Source organism: Neophocaena asiaeorientalis, unplaced genomic scaffold, assembly GCF_003031525.2.
Source record: "Neophocaena asiaeorientalis asiaeorientalis breed wild unplaced genomic scaffold, Neophocaena_asiaeorientalis_V1.1 scaffold342, whole genome shotgun sequence".
Classification (NCBI taxonomy): Eukaryota; Metazoa; Chordata; class Mammalia; order Artiodactyla; family Phocoenidae; genus Neophocaena; species Neophocaena asiaeorientalis.
Genome location: NW_020174037.1, coordinates 4,391,925 through 4,410,648, shown reverse-complemented (window position 1 = coordinate 4,410,648; position 18,724 = coordinate 4,391,925). Strand labels below are relative to the sequence as shown.

At 45.9% G+C, this 18,724-nt stretch overlaps 2 protein-coding genes across 2 annotated transcripts; one reads left to right on the top strand and one right to left on the bottom strand.

Annotated features, from left to right (window-relative positions):
- Positions 1–586: 586 nt before the first annotated feature.
- ACTL7A (actin like 7A) lies at positions 587–1,903 on the bottom strand. Its single transcript, XM_024753687.1, is given in 1 exon segment — positions 587–1,903. A coding segment is annotated over 1 exon segment (1,308 nt). The 5' UTR covers positions 1,895–1,903.
- A 5,914-nt stretch (positions 1,904–7,817) lies between these two features.
- On the top strand, positions 7,818–9,218 carry ACTL7B (actin like 7B). Its single transcript, XM_024753674.1, has one exon. It carries the CDS (start codon positions 7,869–7,871, stop codon positions 9,120–9,122), a length of 1,254 nt encoding a protein of 417 aa, XP_024609442.1. The 5' UTR covers positions 7,818–7,868; the 3' UTR covers positions 9,123–9,218.
- The last annotated feature ends 9,506 nt before the right edge of the window (positions 9,219–18,724 follow it).

Below are 18,724 nucleotides of genomic sequence, written 5' to 3'. Positions count from 1 at the left end.
GTACAGTTAAAGCAGGCATCAGACATCTTCGTCAGCTCTTTCCAAGCCTTCAGAGTCACTGATCAACTGTGAAATGCACTCTGCTGCTTTGTGGGAGACTGAACCATTACAGCATACTTCCTGTTGGTGTTTATTGAAAGGGATCTTCTTATATGCCACAACAGCATTTACTCTATCTATCTAATCTATCTTTATCCCACTCCCCCTTCCAAGCAGAGTTTAACAATACTGTAGTACCTAAAGTGGGGAATATACAAAATAAGGGACAGAAGAATTTTAGAGGTAGTTTCTCCCCCAAATACTTAAGCAATCAACCTATAAAGCACATCTTTTTGGTCCATAATCATTCCCCCCTTCTCCCCTCCCCCGCCGCTGTTGTTTTGGCAAATGGACATTTTAAGGCAGATGCTGCATGCATGAAGTTCTCATTGCGTGAGGAAATAGAGAAACACACTGTGGAGGGAAACGTGAGGATTGTTTAATACCGCAGGAGTGAAACGGCTGGCTCAGCTCTCTCTGTATGCGATGGGTGCTCACCCAGCAAAGCTAATGCATGGCCACCACAGAGACCGTGCTTCATCGGAGTTCAGAAGCACCTTCTGTAGAGGAAGAAAGGCCCGTGCTCCTCGTACTCAAAGCGGTGGACCCACAGTGGTTGGAAGCCCTGAAGCGATGCTAGGATGGAGCCACCCGTCCACACTGCAGTGTCTCTTTCGGGCAGCACGTTTACCTGGGGGGTGTCATTAGGACACATGCTGTTCAGCTCCTTCTGCAGACGGTTAGGGAAACCTCTGAGCATGCTGCTCCCCCCACAGAGTAGGAGATTCCCCATGAGGTCTCGTTTGAGGGCGATGTCACACTTGTTAAGGCAGGACATCGTCTGGGTGTGGAGGCCCAGCTGCATGGACTTGATCAGAGAAGGCTTGAAGAACATTTCTGAGCAGAGGAACCTTTCCTGGCACAGGTATATCTCCTGCCCATCCGGCAGGGTGTACTGGATCGTATGCTCAGTAGCTGGGACTTTCTTCTCTTCAGTGGGGTCCAGGGCCACAAAGCAGCATTTCTTCTTGATGTCCTCCACAATACCCAGCTGGTCCTCAGTGAAGTGTTTCCCCAAATTGTTCATCAGGCCCATCAAGTAGGTTGTCAGGTCAGAACCCGCATAGTCCAGCCGTCCGGTGATGCTGGGCAAAGGATAGCCCTCGTAGATGGGAACTACGTAGGACACACCGTGGCCGACCTCCACAACCAGGCCGGAGGTCCTTCCATAGGAGTACATGGACAGGCGGGACTGGTAGGCGATATGCATTGCGGGAGTTTTGAAGGTCTCAAACAGCATTTCAGCATACTTCTCTCTGTTGGTGTGTGGGCTCAGGGGTGGGTCTGAAACCAAGACCGCGTGCTCCTCTGGGGCAATCTTCATCTCTTGATGGAAGAGATAGTCCCAGATATCCTGCACTGTATCCCAGTCCACGATGATGCCATGTCGCAGAGGATTAATTAGCTTGAGACGAACCTCTGGGTTGACAAGCTCCTGCCCCACGAATGTCTCCTTGCGATTGTCCCCGGTTTTGGCCGTCTCCATGTAGGGTTTGCCCACTGTGGATGAGATCACGTGGGTGGGCTTTGGCAGCCCGGCAAAGCCACATTTACAGTAGCCCGTGCCAAGGTCCACGACCACTGCTTTGGTCAACTCTAGCTTGGACTTATTATTGACCACAGGTGATTTCGTAGGTTCTTTCGGCTCTGAATGGTTACGGCGAACCCACACTGCCCGCTTCGCCGGGCCGTCCTTTAAGGAGGCAGTCTGGAGGGCCTGTGTCTGCAGGGAGGCCTGTTCACCCATTCTCTCGGAAGGCCCAGCCCCTATGATTGCCGCCCGTGGAGCCTACATGCTCTCAAGAGCTATTTTGCTCTCAGAAATTTCCTCAATCCCACTGGCCTCAAGGCCTGAAAGGCTTAGAGGGCAATTTGAGAATTTCCCCAGTGATGACATCACTGATTATGACATAATCCAGTGTCCCAGGTCTTTCAGGCTTACTGGGAACCTTTGTCCTGTGTTAGGGTAGATTTGAAAGCGTTTTTAAAGTGACTTACTTTTTTCTAAATTTTGTAATAAACGTGGTTTATCCAATCAATTAATATTTGAGTGCTTGCTATGTGCAAGGCAGGCAACCGTGAAAAAGAAAGACAAAAATCTATGCCCTTGTAGAGTTTACATTCTAGTCAGTGGGGATTGGGGAGAGACAGACAATAACCAAAATAAATATATGTTAGAAGATGTTAATGGCAAAAGAGAAAAGCAAAGCAAGGAAAGCTTGGGGGAGGGTGGCTGTGTTCATGTGCCATGTATTTTTCTCCCTGAGACGGTGACACTTGAGTGAGGACCTGAAGGAGATGAGGGAGAGTGCCACGTGTATATCGGGGAGCAGCAGGTGCAGACGATTGTGGGTTAGAGCAGGGTCTGCAAACTCAGGCCTGCAGCCTGGTTTTTTTTTTTTTTTTTTGCGGTGCGCGGGGCTCTCACTGTTGTGGCCTCTCCCATTGCGGAGCACAGGCTCCGGGTGCGCAGGCTCAGCGGCCATGGCTCACGGGCCCAGCCGCTCTGCGGCACGTGGGATCTTCCTGGACCTGGGCACGAACCCGTGTCCCCTGCATTGGCAGGCGGACTCTCAACCACTGCGCCACCAGGGAAGCCCTGCAGCCTGTTTTTTAAATAAAGTTTTATTGGATCACAGCCATGCTTATTCATTTACGTATTGTCTATATCTGCTTTTATGCTACAAGCTCAGAGTTGAGTCATTGCAATAAGTACTGTATGGCCTAAAAAGCTGAAAATGACTATCTGGCCCTTTACAGAAAAGGTTTGCTGCTTCCCAAGTCAGAGGATTCCAAGAAGACCAGTGTGGCTGCAGTGGAGAGAGCAAGGAAAAGTAGAGATGGGAGAAGGGGTTGGGGAGGGAGAGCAGCTCAGGTTAGGCCTCATAGGCCATTAATAGGACTTTGGCTCTAACTCTGTGTGAGGTCAGAAAGCACTAGAGAATTTTGATCAGATAGTTGGCACCATCTGATTTAGATTTTAGCAGGACCAATGGCTGCTATGGTGACCATGCCAAGCACTTCTGTCCAACTTATTTCTTGGGGCAACCTGCAGAGGAATTATTTTTGGACACGTATTTGCACACATACTCCTCCTTTGTCCAGGTCATTGGGTTGACAATGAAATTAGACCCTACAGTCCCACTGATGAGAACACTGAGGCTCTTGGGTACATAGCCCACCCAAGGATATCCAGCCAGCAGTGCCAAGTTCTGCTGACTGCAACTTCTTCCCAGAGGTGTCCCTTGATGCGACCCAACATGTGTCTCTGAGGCTGCTTCGCCGCTGTATCACATGCCATCTCTGAAGGTGGGCCCTTTGGTGCTGACACCCGCTGCTCTCAAAGTGCCCAGGATCCATCCTTATGTTATGCAGCGCCGTGCTCTTATTAAAGAGGCAGTCACTACAGTGGTGGGCTTTCTCCTTTAAGGAAGTTACTGGGGATGCTCTTTACTCCTTTTGGGGTATGAGAGAAGAAAAGGACCAAGTCCAGTTTCATGAGCCTTGTGACTATGTGATAGGGGCACCTTCTTGGTTCAATGGGTAGAGGAGGAGATGGTATTGAATTTTGAAAGAAGAATAAGAAAGTACTTTTCTCTAAGCCTGGCTGCCTGGGAAATAGCTTATTTACCTCTGCTTTTCAGGGGTTTGCATGGCCAACTTGGATTGTCTGACTTTATTTCAGGAGAACTTGTATGACAAGCAAAGGTGTATTTAGTTTAGAATCATCCATTTTCTTTCTCCTCAACCCACCTCTTGATTTCTGAGAAATATGCAGCTGCTTAGTACATTTTTACTGCCCTAGAGTCCTGTAAGAGCCTATATTAGTTTCCTATTGAGACAGTAACAAATTACCACAAATTTAATGGCTTAAAACACAAATTTATTATCCTGCAATTCTGGAGGTTAGAAGCCCACAGTCAGTCTTAGTGGGCTAAAATCAAGGTCTTAGCAGGGCCTCGTTCCTTCTGGAGGCTCTAAGGGATAATCCTTTTTCAGCCCTTAGATGCTGCCTACCTTCCTTGGCTTGTGGCCCCTTCCTTCATCTTCAAAGACCTCTCAGACTTCTGCTTCCATTGTCATATCTCCTTATCTGAACTTGACCCTCCTGTCTCCCTCTTCTTAAGAGACTTCTGATTACTTTGGGCCCACCTGGATAATCAAGGGTTGTTAATCTCCCCATTGCAAGCTTCTTAGCTCACACCTGCAAAGTCCCTTTTACCATGAAAGGTAACATATTCACAGGTTCCAGGAATTCAGATGTGGATATCTTTGGGGGACCATTATTCACCCTCTGTCACTCAACCTGTGCATATCACTTCACTAAGACACTCAGAGCCTGACATGCTCTGTTTCACAGGCTCCTCCCCCACTGCCCATGCTTGCTGTCCTTGGCGCTTTCTATCATAGGTGGGAGAGGTGCTGTGCTAGCTTAAGGTCAATTGCTCCATCTAGCCTGTAACGTCCATGGGCACAGGGACTCTCAGGGTCCATCCCCACATCCTTCAGGCTAAAGCCAATGGTCACATTTCACTCCTTCTACTTCACCTCTCAGGATTTTGCATACTTGGATGCTGTCTCCTAATGGAAACCCTTTTCCCCTTAGCTTTCACGTCACCCTTTGTGACCCTTCTCTCTGGGTCAGCACACAGTGGTATCAGTGATGGAAGGATATAGAGACTGTTGGCACACTGCACCCAAAACCTCCACTGCCTGGCACCCACAACCCTGCAAACCTGTCACCAGCCATTTAAGGCATATGTGGGCTCCTGGGGGTCTCTGTTGAGGTCCCTCTAGGTAGAGACACTCTATGTTGCTCATGCTTTCTTAGGCAGTATTTTCTCATGGGATAACACCTACTTTTGCTCCTCTGGCCCAAGACCAGAAATACCATGAGATCTTTCTTGAAAGCAATGCTGAGGCTCTCCCCTAACGTGGAAAAAGAAAACATGAAAAAGTTAGACCAAGAAACACATTTCTCCCTGAGGTGGTATCCTTGCTCCCAGCTTTGTTTTTTGGGACACCACCCACCCTTGATCTTTGGAGGAAAGGTGAACCAGGTCCTGTAATTTTAGCAGCTAAGGAGGGAAGAAAGAGAATCTAGAAAGGAAAAGGCCAAAGTACGTTTCTTTTCACGAACGCAGATTCCTAGATCCCACCCCCACTTTACTGAATCTGCATGTTTCGAGCCTAAGACTGTTGAGACCTAGGAATCCAACTCTTCAATATGTTGACCTTTGGGAATCTCTGAGTCAAGCTCCCAGCAAAGAAAAGAATTCCATGTTAAACAGACATGAGCCTCATTCCCAAAGCTCAGCCCTCAGTGTGATAACCCCAATACTAAGACTAACCAGTCTCCCTGAGGTGGAAGGGAAAGGAGCTGTCTTCAGAAGGTGGAGATACTCTACTGAGGACTAAATCTAGATCATTTCTCTTTCCCGAGCTCCATAATCCGCAGCCTAGTGGCCTCTGGACATCTCTAAGTCAGCACGCCCCAAATGGAACTCATTGCCTTCCCCTGTATAACCGCTCTTGCCCCTGTATCCTCTGTCTATACATGAGGAGCCCTACCATCCACCTAGATGCTCAAGCCTGAAACCTGGAGGCAGCGGATAGGGATCAATCTGATGAGGGGATATAGCACTATCAAAATCAGGTTCGACTAACATTTTGAGTAGTTTGCCCAAGCTCATACAGATTACAATAATGGAGCTAGATTTGAACTCAGGTCTTCTGAGTCCAGTTCCTTACTCCTCTTTCTATTCTGTACTGTCTTTCCACAAGGAGTGGAAGAAGAGGAGGCTTAGGGGGTCCACGTGCATTGCCTTTAAATAGCCTAAGTGTTGTCACATGGAAGAATTAGCTTGCCTTGCACAATGTCAAAAGTAGACCCAAGACCAATTAATGGTTTCTTCAGAGAGGTACAGATATCAATCCAATGTGAGGAAAAGTTTGTCCCTCACGGCTCTCCATGCCAGATCAAGTGTCTAGTCCTCAGGTTCTGTGATTTTGAGATACCACCAGTGGAACTTGGTGGTGCTCATAACTGAAATCCTTATAATGTTGTTTCCCACATAATCCAGTTCCCTAGTGCCATGTTCCAAGAGACAATTCAGCAAACAGAAATTCCCATGAGTTCTTTATTAACATTCTTATATGTTCCACAGCAGTATTTCTTATGTCTTAAAAAGCCCTCTTTTCTTTCTTATCAATGTCACCTAATCCTTCAACTACTTCTGCTCTTATTAAGTTTCCCAGAAAACTTCCTTAGCCCCAGTTGTTTCTCTTCCCCTTTTCCTCCTGTTTCTTTACCAAAGCCCTAATCTGTCTTTTGTTTTAGAGGGGGGACAGTTTGGCACAGAGGACCCTAGGGGAACCTAATGAATTTGTTTGTTCTGTATGACAGGCCATCTTTGCTTGGGCAGAGGAAAGGGATTCATCCTTCCCTCTTCCTCCCTCCCCACATCTAATCTACTGATGTAAATGCAATGCTTGAGGCTAGAGATGTCACAGAAGCCTATGAGAAAGGGTCTCAAATGCTAGACTAGAAGCTTGGATTGAATTGAGAACAGTTGAGAACCAACCAATTAGATTAGATTCTACTTTCTGAATTTCTTTAGAACCTGTCCCTTCCTTTTTTCCACACTATCACAGCCCTAGTTTAGGCCACCTTCAAGTCTTGCAAAAATTTCTTCAACATCCTCCTTTTAGATCTCAGAGTCTTGTCCCTCCATATTACAGCTAAACATGAATCTTTCTAAGATTTTGTCCTGGAAACCAAATCTGACCACTCCCCACTTAAAGGCTTCATTGGCTCCCCAGCTGTGGTCAGGTTAATCTAAGCCCTTACCTCTAGAATTTGGGGTCCTCCCTAGTTGCCCCCATGACTGCCGTATCCTGATGTATTTTTCCAAACACCTTAACTACTGCAAGCTCCCCACCATGCCTCCCTCTGAGTGTTTGATCAGGCTGTGCTCTCTGCTTGGGATGGCTTTCCCTCCTCTTAGCTACCTGACAAGTATCCACTTATCTTTCAGTACTCTACATAGGCAGCACCTCTCTGGAGAAGCTTCTGACTCCCTCCCTCCTTTGTGCACCTCTGTTCTCCCAATAGACATCCACCTGCAAACTCCTCTGCATCCATTCATCTTCTTCCCAACTAGACTGGGCACTGCTTGTGGCCAGGTTTCTATCATCAGGGCCTACACACTCTTCAAGGTGACCTGGTACATTGGATTTGGAGGAACTTGGGTTAAAGTACAAACACTCCAAGAGCTGTTTGCTCTTGGGCAAGTCATTTGCGTTCTGAGCCTTGATTTCCTTAGCTCTGTCTACCTCCCAAGATGTTGTGAAGTGTCACGTGAGGTGCCTGCTACAGTGTTTGGCTTACTGTAGGGGCTCAAATATTTATCACTCTCTTGGCCAAGAAGCTGAGGAGGAAGAGGTGTTCAGCTAGTGAACGGGGGATTAGGAGTGAGGATATAAGGGGAGGGAGCAGAAACCTCTGAGACCCAAGTGTGGTTGGATTTCTAAAACTGTGCTGGCCACCTGCTCCGTCTGGGAGCAAAGTCGCGTTAGGCCGATGGGGGTGGGGCTGATAGGTCAAGGGCCTGCCAAGGCCAAGCCCTCCCTGGGCTGCTGGACTGGACCAGCCTGTGGTGACATCACAATCCTGAGGGGTTGCCAAGGAACTGCTGGAGGTGGACCCTCTTATTTCTCCCCATGGAGCTCTAGGATGTGGATGTGAGAAAGGTGAGCAAGGAAGGCAAATGGCGACGAGGAACAGCCCTAGCCCCAAGCCCACGGGCACGGCTCAGGGGGACCCTGGAGAGGCAGGCACGCTGCCAGGTCCTGAGGCTGGCATCCGGGACACAAGTTCATCCACTCATCTGAAGATGAAGCCCAAGAAGGTGCGTAAGATCAAGGCACTCATCATTGACCTGGGCTCCCAGTACTGTAAGTGTGGCTATGCGGGTGAGCCGAGGCCCACCTACTTCATCTCCTCCACTGTGGGCAAGCGCTGCTCGGAGGCGGCTGATGCTGGTGACACCCGCAAGGAGATCTACGTGGGCCACGAGCTGCTCAACATGGAGGCGCCTCTGAAGCTGATTAACCCGCTAAAATATGGCATCGTGGTGGACTGGGACTGCGTCCAGAACATCTGGGAGTACATCTTCCACACAGCCATGAAGATCTTCCCCGAGGAGCATGCCGTGCTGGTCTCCGACCCCCCACTCAGCCCCACCAGCAACCGCGAGAAGTATGCAGAGCTCATGTTCGAGACCTTTGGCATCCCTGCCATGCACGTGACATCCCAGTCATTGCTGTCCATCTACTCCTATGGCAAGACCTCCGGGCTGGTGGTGGAGAGTGGGCACGGCGTCTCACACGTGGTGCCCATCTCCGAGGGCAACGTGCTACCAGGCCTGACAAGTCGTGCCGACTATGCCGGCAGCAACCTCACCAGCTACCTGCTGCAGCTGCTCAACGACGCCGGCCACAAGTTCACGGACGACCACCTGCACATCATCGAGCACATCAAGAAGACGTGCTGCTACTCGGCACTCAAGCCAGAGGAGGAGCTTGGCCGGTGCCTGGAGGATCTGCGTGTAGACTATGAGCTCCCCGACGGCAAGCTCATCACCATCGGCCAAGAGCGCTTTCAGTGCGCCGAGATGCTCTTCAAGCCCACCTTGGTGGGCAGCGACCAGCCTGGTCTCCCTGAGCTCACGGCCGCCTGCCTGAACCACTGCCAGGAGGCGGGCTTCAAGGAGGAGATGGCAGCCAACGTGCTGCTGTGTGGCGGCTGCACCATGCTGGAAGGCTTCCCAGAGCGCTTCCAGCGGGAGCTCAGCCTCCTCTGCCCCGGGGACAGCCCCGCAGTGGCTGCTGCTCCCGAGAGGAAGACCTCCGTGTGGACCGGCGGCTCCATCCTGGCCTCCCTGCAGGCCTTCCAGCAGCTTTGGGTCAGCAAGGAAGAGTTCGAGGAGCGGGGCAGTGAAGCCATCTACAGCAAGTGCTGAGCAGTGGTGTCTCTACAGTCCAGGCCCGTGGGCAGGCAGCCACAGACCGCTCTGTACACAGTTACAGAATTTCACATAAAATTTTAGGATGCAGTGGCTCTTGTGTGGTCTGGATTTCTTGCTCTAGTGTGATAGCAGAAGGTCGTGGGGAGTTGGGTTTAGACATATCAGCACCTTCTGCTCTGCTGGGTCGGGAGCAGCAGGGGGGTGGGGGAGGTTCACTGGCCCCTCCCCCTCTGCTCTCCCCATGAGGGCAACATCATCATAGAGCCCAGAATGTGGCTTCCTGTTCTATTAGCTCTTCAAGGTTCAAAATCCAATCCAACAGACACTCATACTGCTTGCTCACCCATGGACCAAGAGGGAAACAAAAGCTCAGATTAAGGGACTAGCTTGGGTCACATAGTTAAGTGGTGGGTGGGAGACTCACAACTAAGTGTCTGATTTCCATCTCCTGTTTCTGCCCCTGATGGTCACCTGCCCGTAGCTTTGTCACTGCTTGACTGCCTCACTAGCCAGCCCTCACTGCCTGCCCCCTTCAAAGGAACAGCCCATGGGCGTCTCCTGAGTGGGAGGGACCATTTCTACCCATCGGTGGCCCTCTCCCTTTAGACACCTGCCAAAGTTGCAGCTATTTTTAGAGTCACAAAAAGCCACTGAATCCGGAGGCTGTTAGAGAAACCAGAGACCATTTAGAAATCATGTGGTTCTCTCCCTCCTGTAGAGTTGGGGAAACTGAGGACCAGGATGGAGGGGGCCATGTCAGTGGTTGAGCCTAGGTCTCCTGACCCAGGTCATGATTATTTCTAGAAGGACAAACATGGTTACTTTAGTTTGGAATGCTATAGCAAAATACCGCAGATGGGGTGGCTTATAAACCACAGATCTATTTCTTACAGTTCCGGAGGCTGGAGGCCAAGATCAGGGTGCCAGCATGGGCAGGTTCTGGTGAAGGCCTTCTTCCGGGTTACAAACTCCTGACATCTGGCTGTGCTCTCACTTGGTGGATGAGATGAGGCCTCATCTCTGGGGCCTCTTCTATAAAGGCAGTAATCCCATTCATGAAGGCTCTGGCCCCCCAAAAGTCACCTTCCAAAGGTCTCCACTAATACCATTACTTTGGTTTGGTTTTCAACATATGAATTTGGAGGGAGGGGTGGGGGATTGGGAGGGTGGAAGCAAACATTCCATCTCTAGCAATGGTTCTTAATGGTTAGCAACCATTAAGCACTTACCAAGCATCTACTATGGGTGAGGCCCAGAGCTGGAGACAGAAATGGCCAGAATGTGGCCCTTCCCTTGGGATTACACACAGCTAGTGGGGGATCCAGTGGACAGCCACGTTGGTGGCTGAGCTCAGTGTTCCTGGGGGTGGGAAGGAGGAGGTGGTGTAGTGGAAAGCTGCAAATGGAGAAGGAAGTGCTAGGCGAGGTGACCACTTAGTAGCTTTAGGGCTGAGGGAGAAGCCATCGAGTCTTGTGAGATTTCAGCTGGTGAATGACTGACTGCCTAGAAGAGGGTGGTTCCTGCCTCTTCTCCTCCCCCACCTCCTGATGGGGTCCATGACCAGGGGCCCATGAGCAGGTGTCTGTGAAATCAGACATTGGTGAGCTGTGTAATCTGATGGGCTATCAAATATCTTTGAGCCAACTCTTACCTTAGACAAAGAGTCCTGATTTGGGGGCAATCTGTGAGGTTGCCTCTGTCCCTGGCCTTGTGCGAGAGCTGCAGCTTTGGGAAAGAACCAGACAAGGTCTTTATCCCCTAACGTCTTGCCATCTAGCCCTCCCTGTTGCCTAGAATTGGGTTTCTAGCCTGGAGTTTGAGTTCCTCTGGAGCTGACAGGGCCTTGGTGCTATACAGGAACCTGGGCTCTTTCCTGTAGAGAGAGTTGCAGACTGGAGGACTAGAGGCTGATGGTGCCAGTAGACACATTTTTTTTGGCCAGAACAGTGTATAAATTTTTTTCTGGAATGTGAATTCTTTCAGTGGGGCCTATATTCTTGTGTTGCCAAAGTCTCTACCACTTTGATGTCTTCACATATACCTGCTGCTTCAACATAACTTTTGTTGTATTAGCCAGCATTCTTTTCTGTTGCTTGCAACCCAAGAACGTTTGCTTAATACTTATCCTAAATACCTGATGAGTTATGGAGAGGGAAATGGAGGCTTATAGAGGGGAAAGTGATGTGCCCCAAATCACGCAGGCAGTAAATTAGTGCTGTATGTGAACGTTCTTCCACACGCTCGTCTTGACCATCTCTGAAAACCATGCCTATGTCTACCTCCCCGCCTCCACAATCCTTTCTTCCTCACTCCCCACATTCTCAGCAACTCCTCCTGTCTCCACAGTCACAGCTTCAGCGCCCTCATCTCCCGGTCCTCTCCTCTAAAAGCATCCCTGTGTGGCCGATGGTATGAAAACACGAATCACTTAATCTCTGGTGACTCTTATAATTAAAATATTAAGACCAACATTTCATTTATTTCCCAACAGAAAAGCTACTACACGTGAAGAATTTTTGTCACAGTATTAGAGAATGTCAGATAACACATTCACACTTTAGAGTGCAAACCTAAGCGTGTCAATTGGACATTGTTCTATATTCTCTTGTTTAGGTATTTGTCTCCGAGGTTAAACTTGAGCTTCTTAAGGGCAGGAACTTGGACTTCCTCATCCTGGTTTTCTCTGGGCCCAGTGCAGAGAAATGGCATGGGGTGGGTGTTTAGTACATGCCAATGGAAATGACTTACTCCCAGTCAGTGAGGTAGAAGTTACAAGTATCTTTCCACATTTTACAGGTGAGGACCCTGAAGCTTGTAGAAGTTAAGAATCTTGTCCAAGTTTACTCACCTGGTAAATCACAGTCTTGTGCTAAATCAAAGTTTTGTGATTCCAAAATGCCTCTCTGCCCTTATCTCCTTTCTGCAAATTTTCAGTCTCTTTTACAAGAAAAAGAATATGTGTAAAAGATTCCTTTCAAGTAATAAACAACAAATATGATGTAATTTCATAATTATCCCAAGGCATAAAAGTTAAGAATGCCAGTCTTTTAGCAAAGGAGAGACAACTTGCTTGAGACTTCCAGAGACATAAGTAAGCAAGTATTAGAGTGACATCATGTGGTAAAGTCCTACTAGTTAGACATGGCAAGAGGCCTGTTATCCTCACTGCCTGTCTGGGCAGCCTGATCTCTCTCCCCAAAGTGTATTACCAAATTTGTCCTAAGAATTATCTGCATAAGGTGGGTTTAAGCAGTTCGCTTCATTATAATACAATAATATAATATAATATATTATATATATTAATATATATATAATATAATATATTATAATGTATATAATACATTATAATACAAATATAACACTTATTTGATAAGTGTTTTTTTGTTTTTTTTTAATCCTACATTTTCTTGTAATGTAGTGGTTCTTAACCAGTGGGGACAGGGAGTGTGGGGTATTTTTTTTTTTTGCGAGTAGGCATTCCTGTGTCTTTCAAGGGGATTTAGTTCATGTATAATGCAGATGCATATTGCACACTAAAGAGGAGGGGGTAGTGGCTCAAACGGCAGATAAAAATTTCACGTTAAATTTTTCTTGCCCTGCCTCAAAAATAATTTTGCTTCCTCATGAAGACGCAGCTCTATAAGGTCAGAATGCCTTTTACCACCTGTCCAAGCTCCACTCACCTTCAAGGCCCAGCACAATGCCCCTTCCCACCACTGTGGCCTTGCACACCAGCCTTGGCTTTATCACCTGCCCAACTCAGCAGAGAGGACAGACTGTGTCTTTTCCATTTCTGTGTCATGGCTCAGGGTAGGTGCCCCGGGGAAAGTATGCTCTATGTATTGCTCAGAGGCTCCTTAATTTGTATTTGCTTGTCCTGGACTTTTTGCTGTTTCCTCCCAGAACTCTGCAGAATTTCTAGGGTTCTCAGCCTTCAACCTGGCTGCCTGTCGGAATCATCTGGGGAGCTTTTAAGAAAGACCCATGCCCAACTTCAGTCCCAGTTAAATCAGAATGTGTGGGGTGGAGTGGAAGCACCAGTGTGATCTCACAGGCCGCCAGTGATTCTGATGTGGGAACCACGGCTCTAGGGAAGCCTCAGGCCCCACCTAGTCTTTCATTTTCACAGGCAGAAATGCCAAACCTTTCAGGCAGCACTAGGTCTAGAAAAATGTTCTTTTCCTGAGATGGAACCTGAGAATCTGCCAATTTTCTGAGCCTTTAACATTCCAGAGACCACTGCATGGCTTCTGAAAGGAGTTTCACCCCTCCTGGCTCCTGCATTTGCATAAATATGTAGAATAATAATTAGGATCTAAATAAGTCATAGAAGAAGCAATAGGACTATGCTTAGTGAGTTCTGGGAAAGTCAGGCCAGAAAGCAGTGCTTTATGGATGACCCTTGAGCAATTGCAGAGAGTCACTTCTGTGGTTTCAGGCAGGAAGCGTCCAGCAGAGAAAACCGTGAGGATGGGAACTGGATCAGCAAGACCTAGCATGAATGTAACCCCTCAACCACAACCTTGAGAAGCACCCCTCCCTCATTTTTATGGCCGAATAGATGGATATGGGGTTGAATTCTGCCAGGATCCCTTTCTCCCCCATCACTAAAACAAAGGTAGCTTGGTACATTTCCATAGCTCAAAGCACTTTCTTCATCTTCTTGTGGCTTGAGAGGACCAGGCCTTTTCTCTACTTCTCACCCTGGTGTGTGCATGCATACCTGCATATACACAAACCAGTATGCGTACATGTACATGCATGTACACAGAGCATGCAGTCTCCTTAGAGGAATTTATTTCTTTGCGAAGGGGGGCATTAAAATGGAGGGTAAAGTTCTTGTCTTGGTCTTGTGGTTCTCAAATTTTGTTGCTTATTAGAGTCACTTGAGGAGCTTTCAAAATTCCTGATGCCGAGGACTTCCGGCTCATGGAGTCACCTATTCTCTCAGGTCCTCCCTCTTACAACTAAAGGCCCCTGGACACTGACAGAGATTCTCTCCTTGACCAAACTCTAGCCAGGGTCCCCTGAGCCCTTTCTTAACTAAGCCTCAACCTTGGCCTATAAAGACTGGAAAAAACACTAAATAGTTTCTAACAGCTCAAGGCTGCATCCATAGGATGACCCTATGCCTCCTTAGAATGTCTGTCTGAGAAAATTCAAGGATGCCCAAAGAACTTACTGTTTGTTCAAGCCAACACCCGAAGGAGATAGGCTCCCTGTCTCCCAGCCTCTGCGGGAGGGTAGGAGCCTAATTTCAGTAAGTGTTAGTTGGTTAACCCAGATGGGTTTCACAGAGACCAACCCTTACTTCCTGCTTTTTTGTATTTTTTCACTTCTCTGACTCTCCTAAGCCCCTGCTTGACTCCCTCCCTAGGCCTTCATTCTCCCTTTAAAATGCAGTCATCTTGTGACTTCCCTGATGGCACAGTGGTTAAGAATCCGTCTCCCAAAGCAGGGGACATGGGTTCGAGCCCTGGTCTGGGAAGATCCCACATGCCGCAGAGCAACTAAGCCCATGTACCACAGTGACCGAGCCTGGGCTCTAGAGCCCTCGAGCCACAACTACTGAGCCCACGTGCTGCAACTACTGAAGCCCGCATGCCTAGAGCACATGCTCTGCAACAAGAGAAGCCACTGCAATGAGAAGCCCGCGCACCGCAACGAAGAGTAGCCCCCGCTCGTCGCAACCAGAGAAAGCCAGCGCACAGTAACAAAACCCAACACAGCCAAATATAAATAAATAAATAAATTTATATATTAAAAAAAAGAGCAATAGGAGCATCTTTTTTTAAAAAAAAAATGCAGTCACCTTTGTATAAATCAAAGCGGAACTCTTTTCTCTCCTGTAACAGTATTTTACTGTTCAAAATCTGTTCTTACCACTTAAACTAATGTCTGGCTTTGTTTAACTTTGATAATATAACACACCAAATAAAGATAAGAAGACTCCAAAAAGTGAAAGAAGTACTTGTAGGCAAGTTGTTATTATCTTTAGAAATTACTTATATTAACTATATTTTCTTATTTTTCATAAGACCCCCAAATGCCAGAGCATCACAAATTAAAAAAATAAGAAAATATATTTAATATAATTGGCCCAGTGATGAATGGATACCAAATAGACAAACACAGAATCTAAGAAAGCACAGTTAGGACTTCCCTGGTGGTCCAGTGGTTAAGACTCCCCGTTCCAAGTGCAGGGGGCAAGGGTTCTACCCCGGTCAAGGAACTCAGATCTTGTATGCCGCATGGTGCAGCCAGAAACAAAAAAGCCAACAACTCTCTCTGGGACTTCCCTGGCTGTCCAGTGGCTGAGACGTTGTGCTTCCACTGTAGGGGGTGTGGGTTCGATCCCTGGTCAGGGAACTAAGATCCCACATGCCAAGCAGTGTGGCCAAAAAATAGAAGAAAAGAAAAGAAAACACAGAATGGGTTTCAGTGGGGCTGAATGGGGACTTGATCTCCCACTCCATCCTCCTGTGGCATGGAACAGGGTAACATGCAGTGGGGTATTGTCAGTGGGTCCAGCATTGCTGTACCTCCATCCTCATGCAGCAGCAATGAGGCGGAAAAAGGTGATGAGAGGTGGGGCTAGTTGGCACTTACCTCTCTCCTCTTCATTCTCTGGTGACAAGGGGGCCCAGTGGGGAGCTGATTTTACACCTCCACTTGGAGGCAAGTAATTTGTGGATATCGAGAAACTGATTATAAAGTTTATATGGAAAGGAAAAAGACCCAGAATAGCCAATACCACACTGAGGAAGAAGAAAAAAGTTGGAAGACTGACACATCTGACTTAAAAACTTACTTACGGTACAATAATTAAGACAGTGTGGAATTGGTGAAAGAATAGACAAGTAGATCAATGAACAGTATAGAGAGCTCCAAGATAGACCCACACAAATATAATCAATTGATTGCTGAAAATGGAGTAAAGACAATTCAATAGAGAAAAGATAATTTTTTAAATAGAGTTAGAACAATTGGAAATCCTTTTGCAAAAAAATAAACCTAGACACAGATTTTACACCCTTCACAAAAATCAACTCAAAATGGATCATAGACCTAAACACAAACCTATAAAACTTCCAGAAGACAGCATAGAAAATCTAGATGACCTTGGGATTGGTGATGAAATTTCAATGCAACACCAAAAGCACAATCCATGAATGAAAAAATTGAACTAATAAGTTGGACTCTATTAACAGGAAAAACTTCTGCTCTGTGAAAGACATTGTTCAGAGAATGAAAAAACAAGCCACAGAATGGTAGAAAATATTTGCAAAACAAATCATCTGATAAATGATATGTATCCAAAGAACTCTTAAAATGCAACAATAAGAAAATGAACAATCCAATTAAAAAATGGGCAAAAGATCTGAACAGACACTTCAACAAAGAAGATATACATATGGCAAATACACATATGAAAATATGCTTATCCTATATGAAAGATGCAAAATCGTACATCCACTCTAAAAGGCAATTTTTTAAAAGCCAAGCTAAATGTATTCTTACCATATGATCTAACAATCACACTCCTAGATATTTACTCAATTGAACTGAAAACTTATGTCCACATAAAAATCTACACATGAATGTTTGTAGCATCTCTACTCTAGTTGCCAAAAACTGGAAGCAGCGAAGATATCCTTAAATAGGTTAATGGATAAATGGTGGTACATCTGTACAATGAAACATTATTCAGGAATAAAAACTATGGACTTTGGTTAATAATATGTCAGTATTGGTTCATTAATTATTACAAATGTGCCACAGTACTGCAAGTGAAAATGTGTATGGGTGGGTGGGGGTGGTACATGGAAACTTTCTATGTTATCTGCTCAATATTTCTCTAAATTTAAAACTGTTTAAAAATAAAATCTTTTAAACAAGCAAACAAAAGGCAATCTATAGCTTGGGAGAAAATATTTGCAAACCATATATCCAGCAAAGGACTAGTATTTAGAATATGTAAAGAATTCTCAAAACTTAACAGTTAAAAACAATCTAATTAAAAAATGGATGTAAGACGTAAACAGACATTTCACTAAAAAGGATATATATGTCTTCTTTGGAGAAATGTCTATTTAGATCTTCCACCCATTTTTTGACTGGGTTGTTTGTCTTTTTGATATTAAGTTGCATGAGCTGTTTTTAAATTTTGGAGATTAATCCGTTGTCAGTTACTTCATTTGCAAATATTTTCTCCCATTTTGAGGGTTGTCTTTTTGTTTTGTATATGGTTTCCTTTGTTATGCAAAAGTTTTAAAGTTTAATTAGGTTCCATTTGTTTATTTTTGTTTTTATTTTCATTAGGAGGTGGATTGAAAAAGATTTTGCCGCTATTTACGTCAAAGAGTGTTCTGCCTATGCTTTCCTCTAAGAGTTTTATAGTATCCGGCCTTATATCTAGGTCTTTAATCCATTTTGAGTTTATTTTTGTGTAGGGTGTTAGGGAGTGTTCCAATTTCCTTCATTTACATGGAGTTGTCCAGTTTTCCCAGCACCACATATTGAAGAGACTGTCTTTTCTCCATTGTATATTCTTGCCTCCTTTGTCATAGATTAGGTGACCACAGGCGCACGGGTTTATCTCTGGGTTTTCTATCCTGTTCTTTTGATCTATATTTCTGTTTTTGTGCCAGTATCACACTGTTTTGATTACTGTAGCTTTGTAGTATAGTCTGAAGCCAGGGAGCCTGGGTCCTCCAGCTCTGTTTTTCCTTCTCAAGTCGCACGGGTTTATCTCTGGGTTTTCTATCCTGTTCTTTTGATCTATATTTCTGTTTTTGTGCCAGTATCACACTGTTTTGATTACTGTAGCTTTGTAGTATAGTCTGAAGCCAGGGAGCCTGGGTCCTCCAGCTCTGTTTTTCCTTCTCAAGATTGCTTTGGCTATTCGTGGTCTTTTGTGTTTCCATACAAACTGTAAAATTTTTTGTTTTAATTCTGTTAAAAAATGCCATTGGTAATTTGATAGGGATGGCACTGAATCATACAGATGCCTGAAAAGCACATAAAAAGATGCTCAGCATCACTAATTATTAGAGAAATGCAAATCAGAACTACAATGTGGTATCACCCCACACTGGTCAGAGTGGCCATCATCAAAAAAATCTATAAACAATTAATGCTAAAAGAGATGTGGAGAAAAGGAACCCTCCTACACTGTTGATGGGAATGTAAGTTGGTACAGCCACTATGGAGAACAGTACGGAGGTTCCTTAAAAAACTAAAAATAGAGCTACCATATGATCCAACAATCCCACTCCTGGGCATATATCCAGAGAAAACCATAATTCGAAAAGATACACATACCCCAATGTTCAAAGAAGCACTATTTACAATAGCCAAGACATGGAAGCAACTTAAATGTCCATCAACAGAGGATTGGATAAAGAAGATGTGGTACATACATACAACGGAATATTACTCAGCCATAAAAAAGAACAAAATAATGCCATTTGCAGCAACATGAATGGACATAGAGATTGTCATACTGAGTGAAGTAAGTCAGACAAAGATAAATATCATATGATATCACTTTTATGTGGAATCTACAAAAGGGGTACAAATGAACTTACCTACAA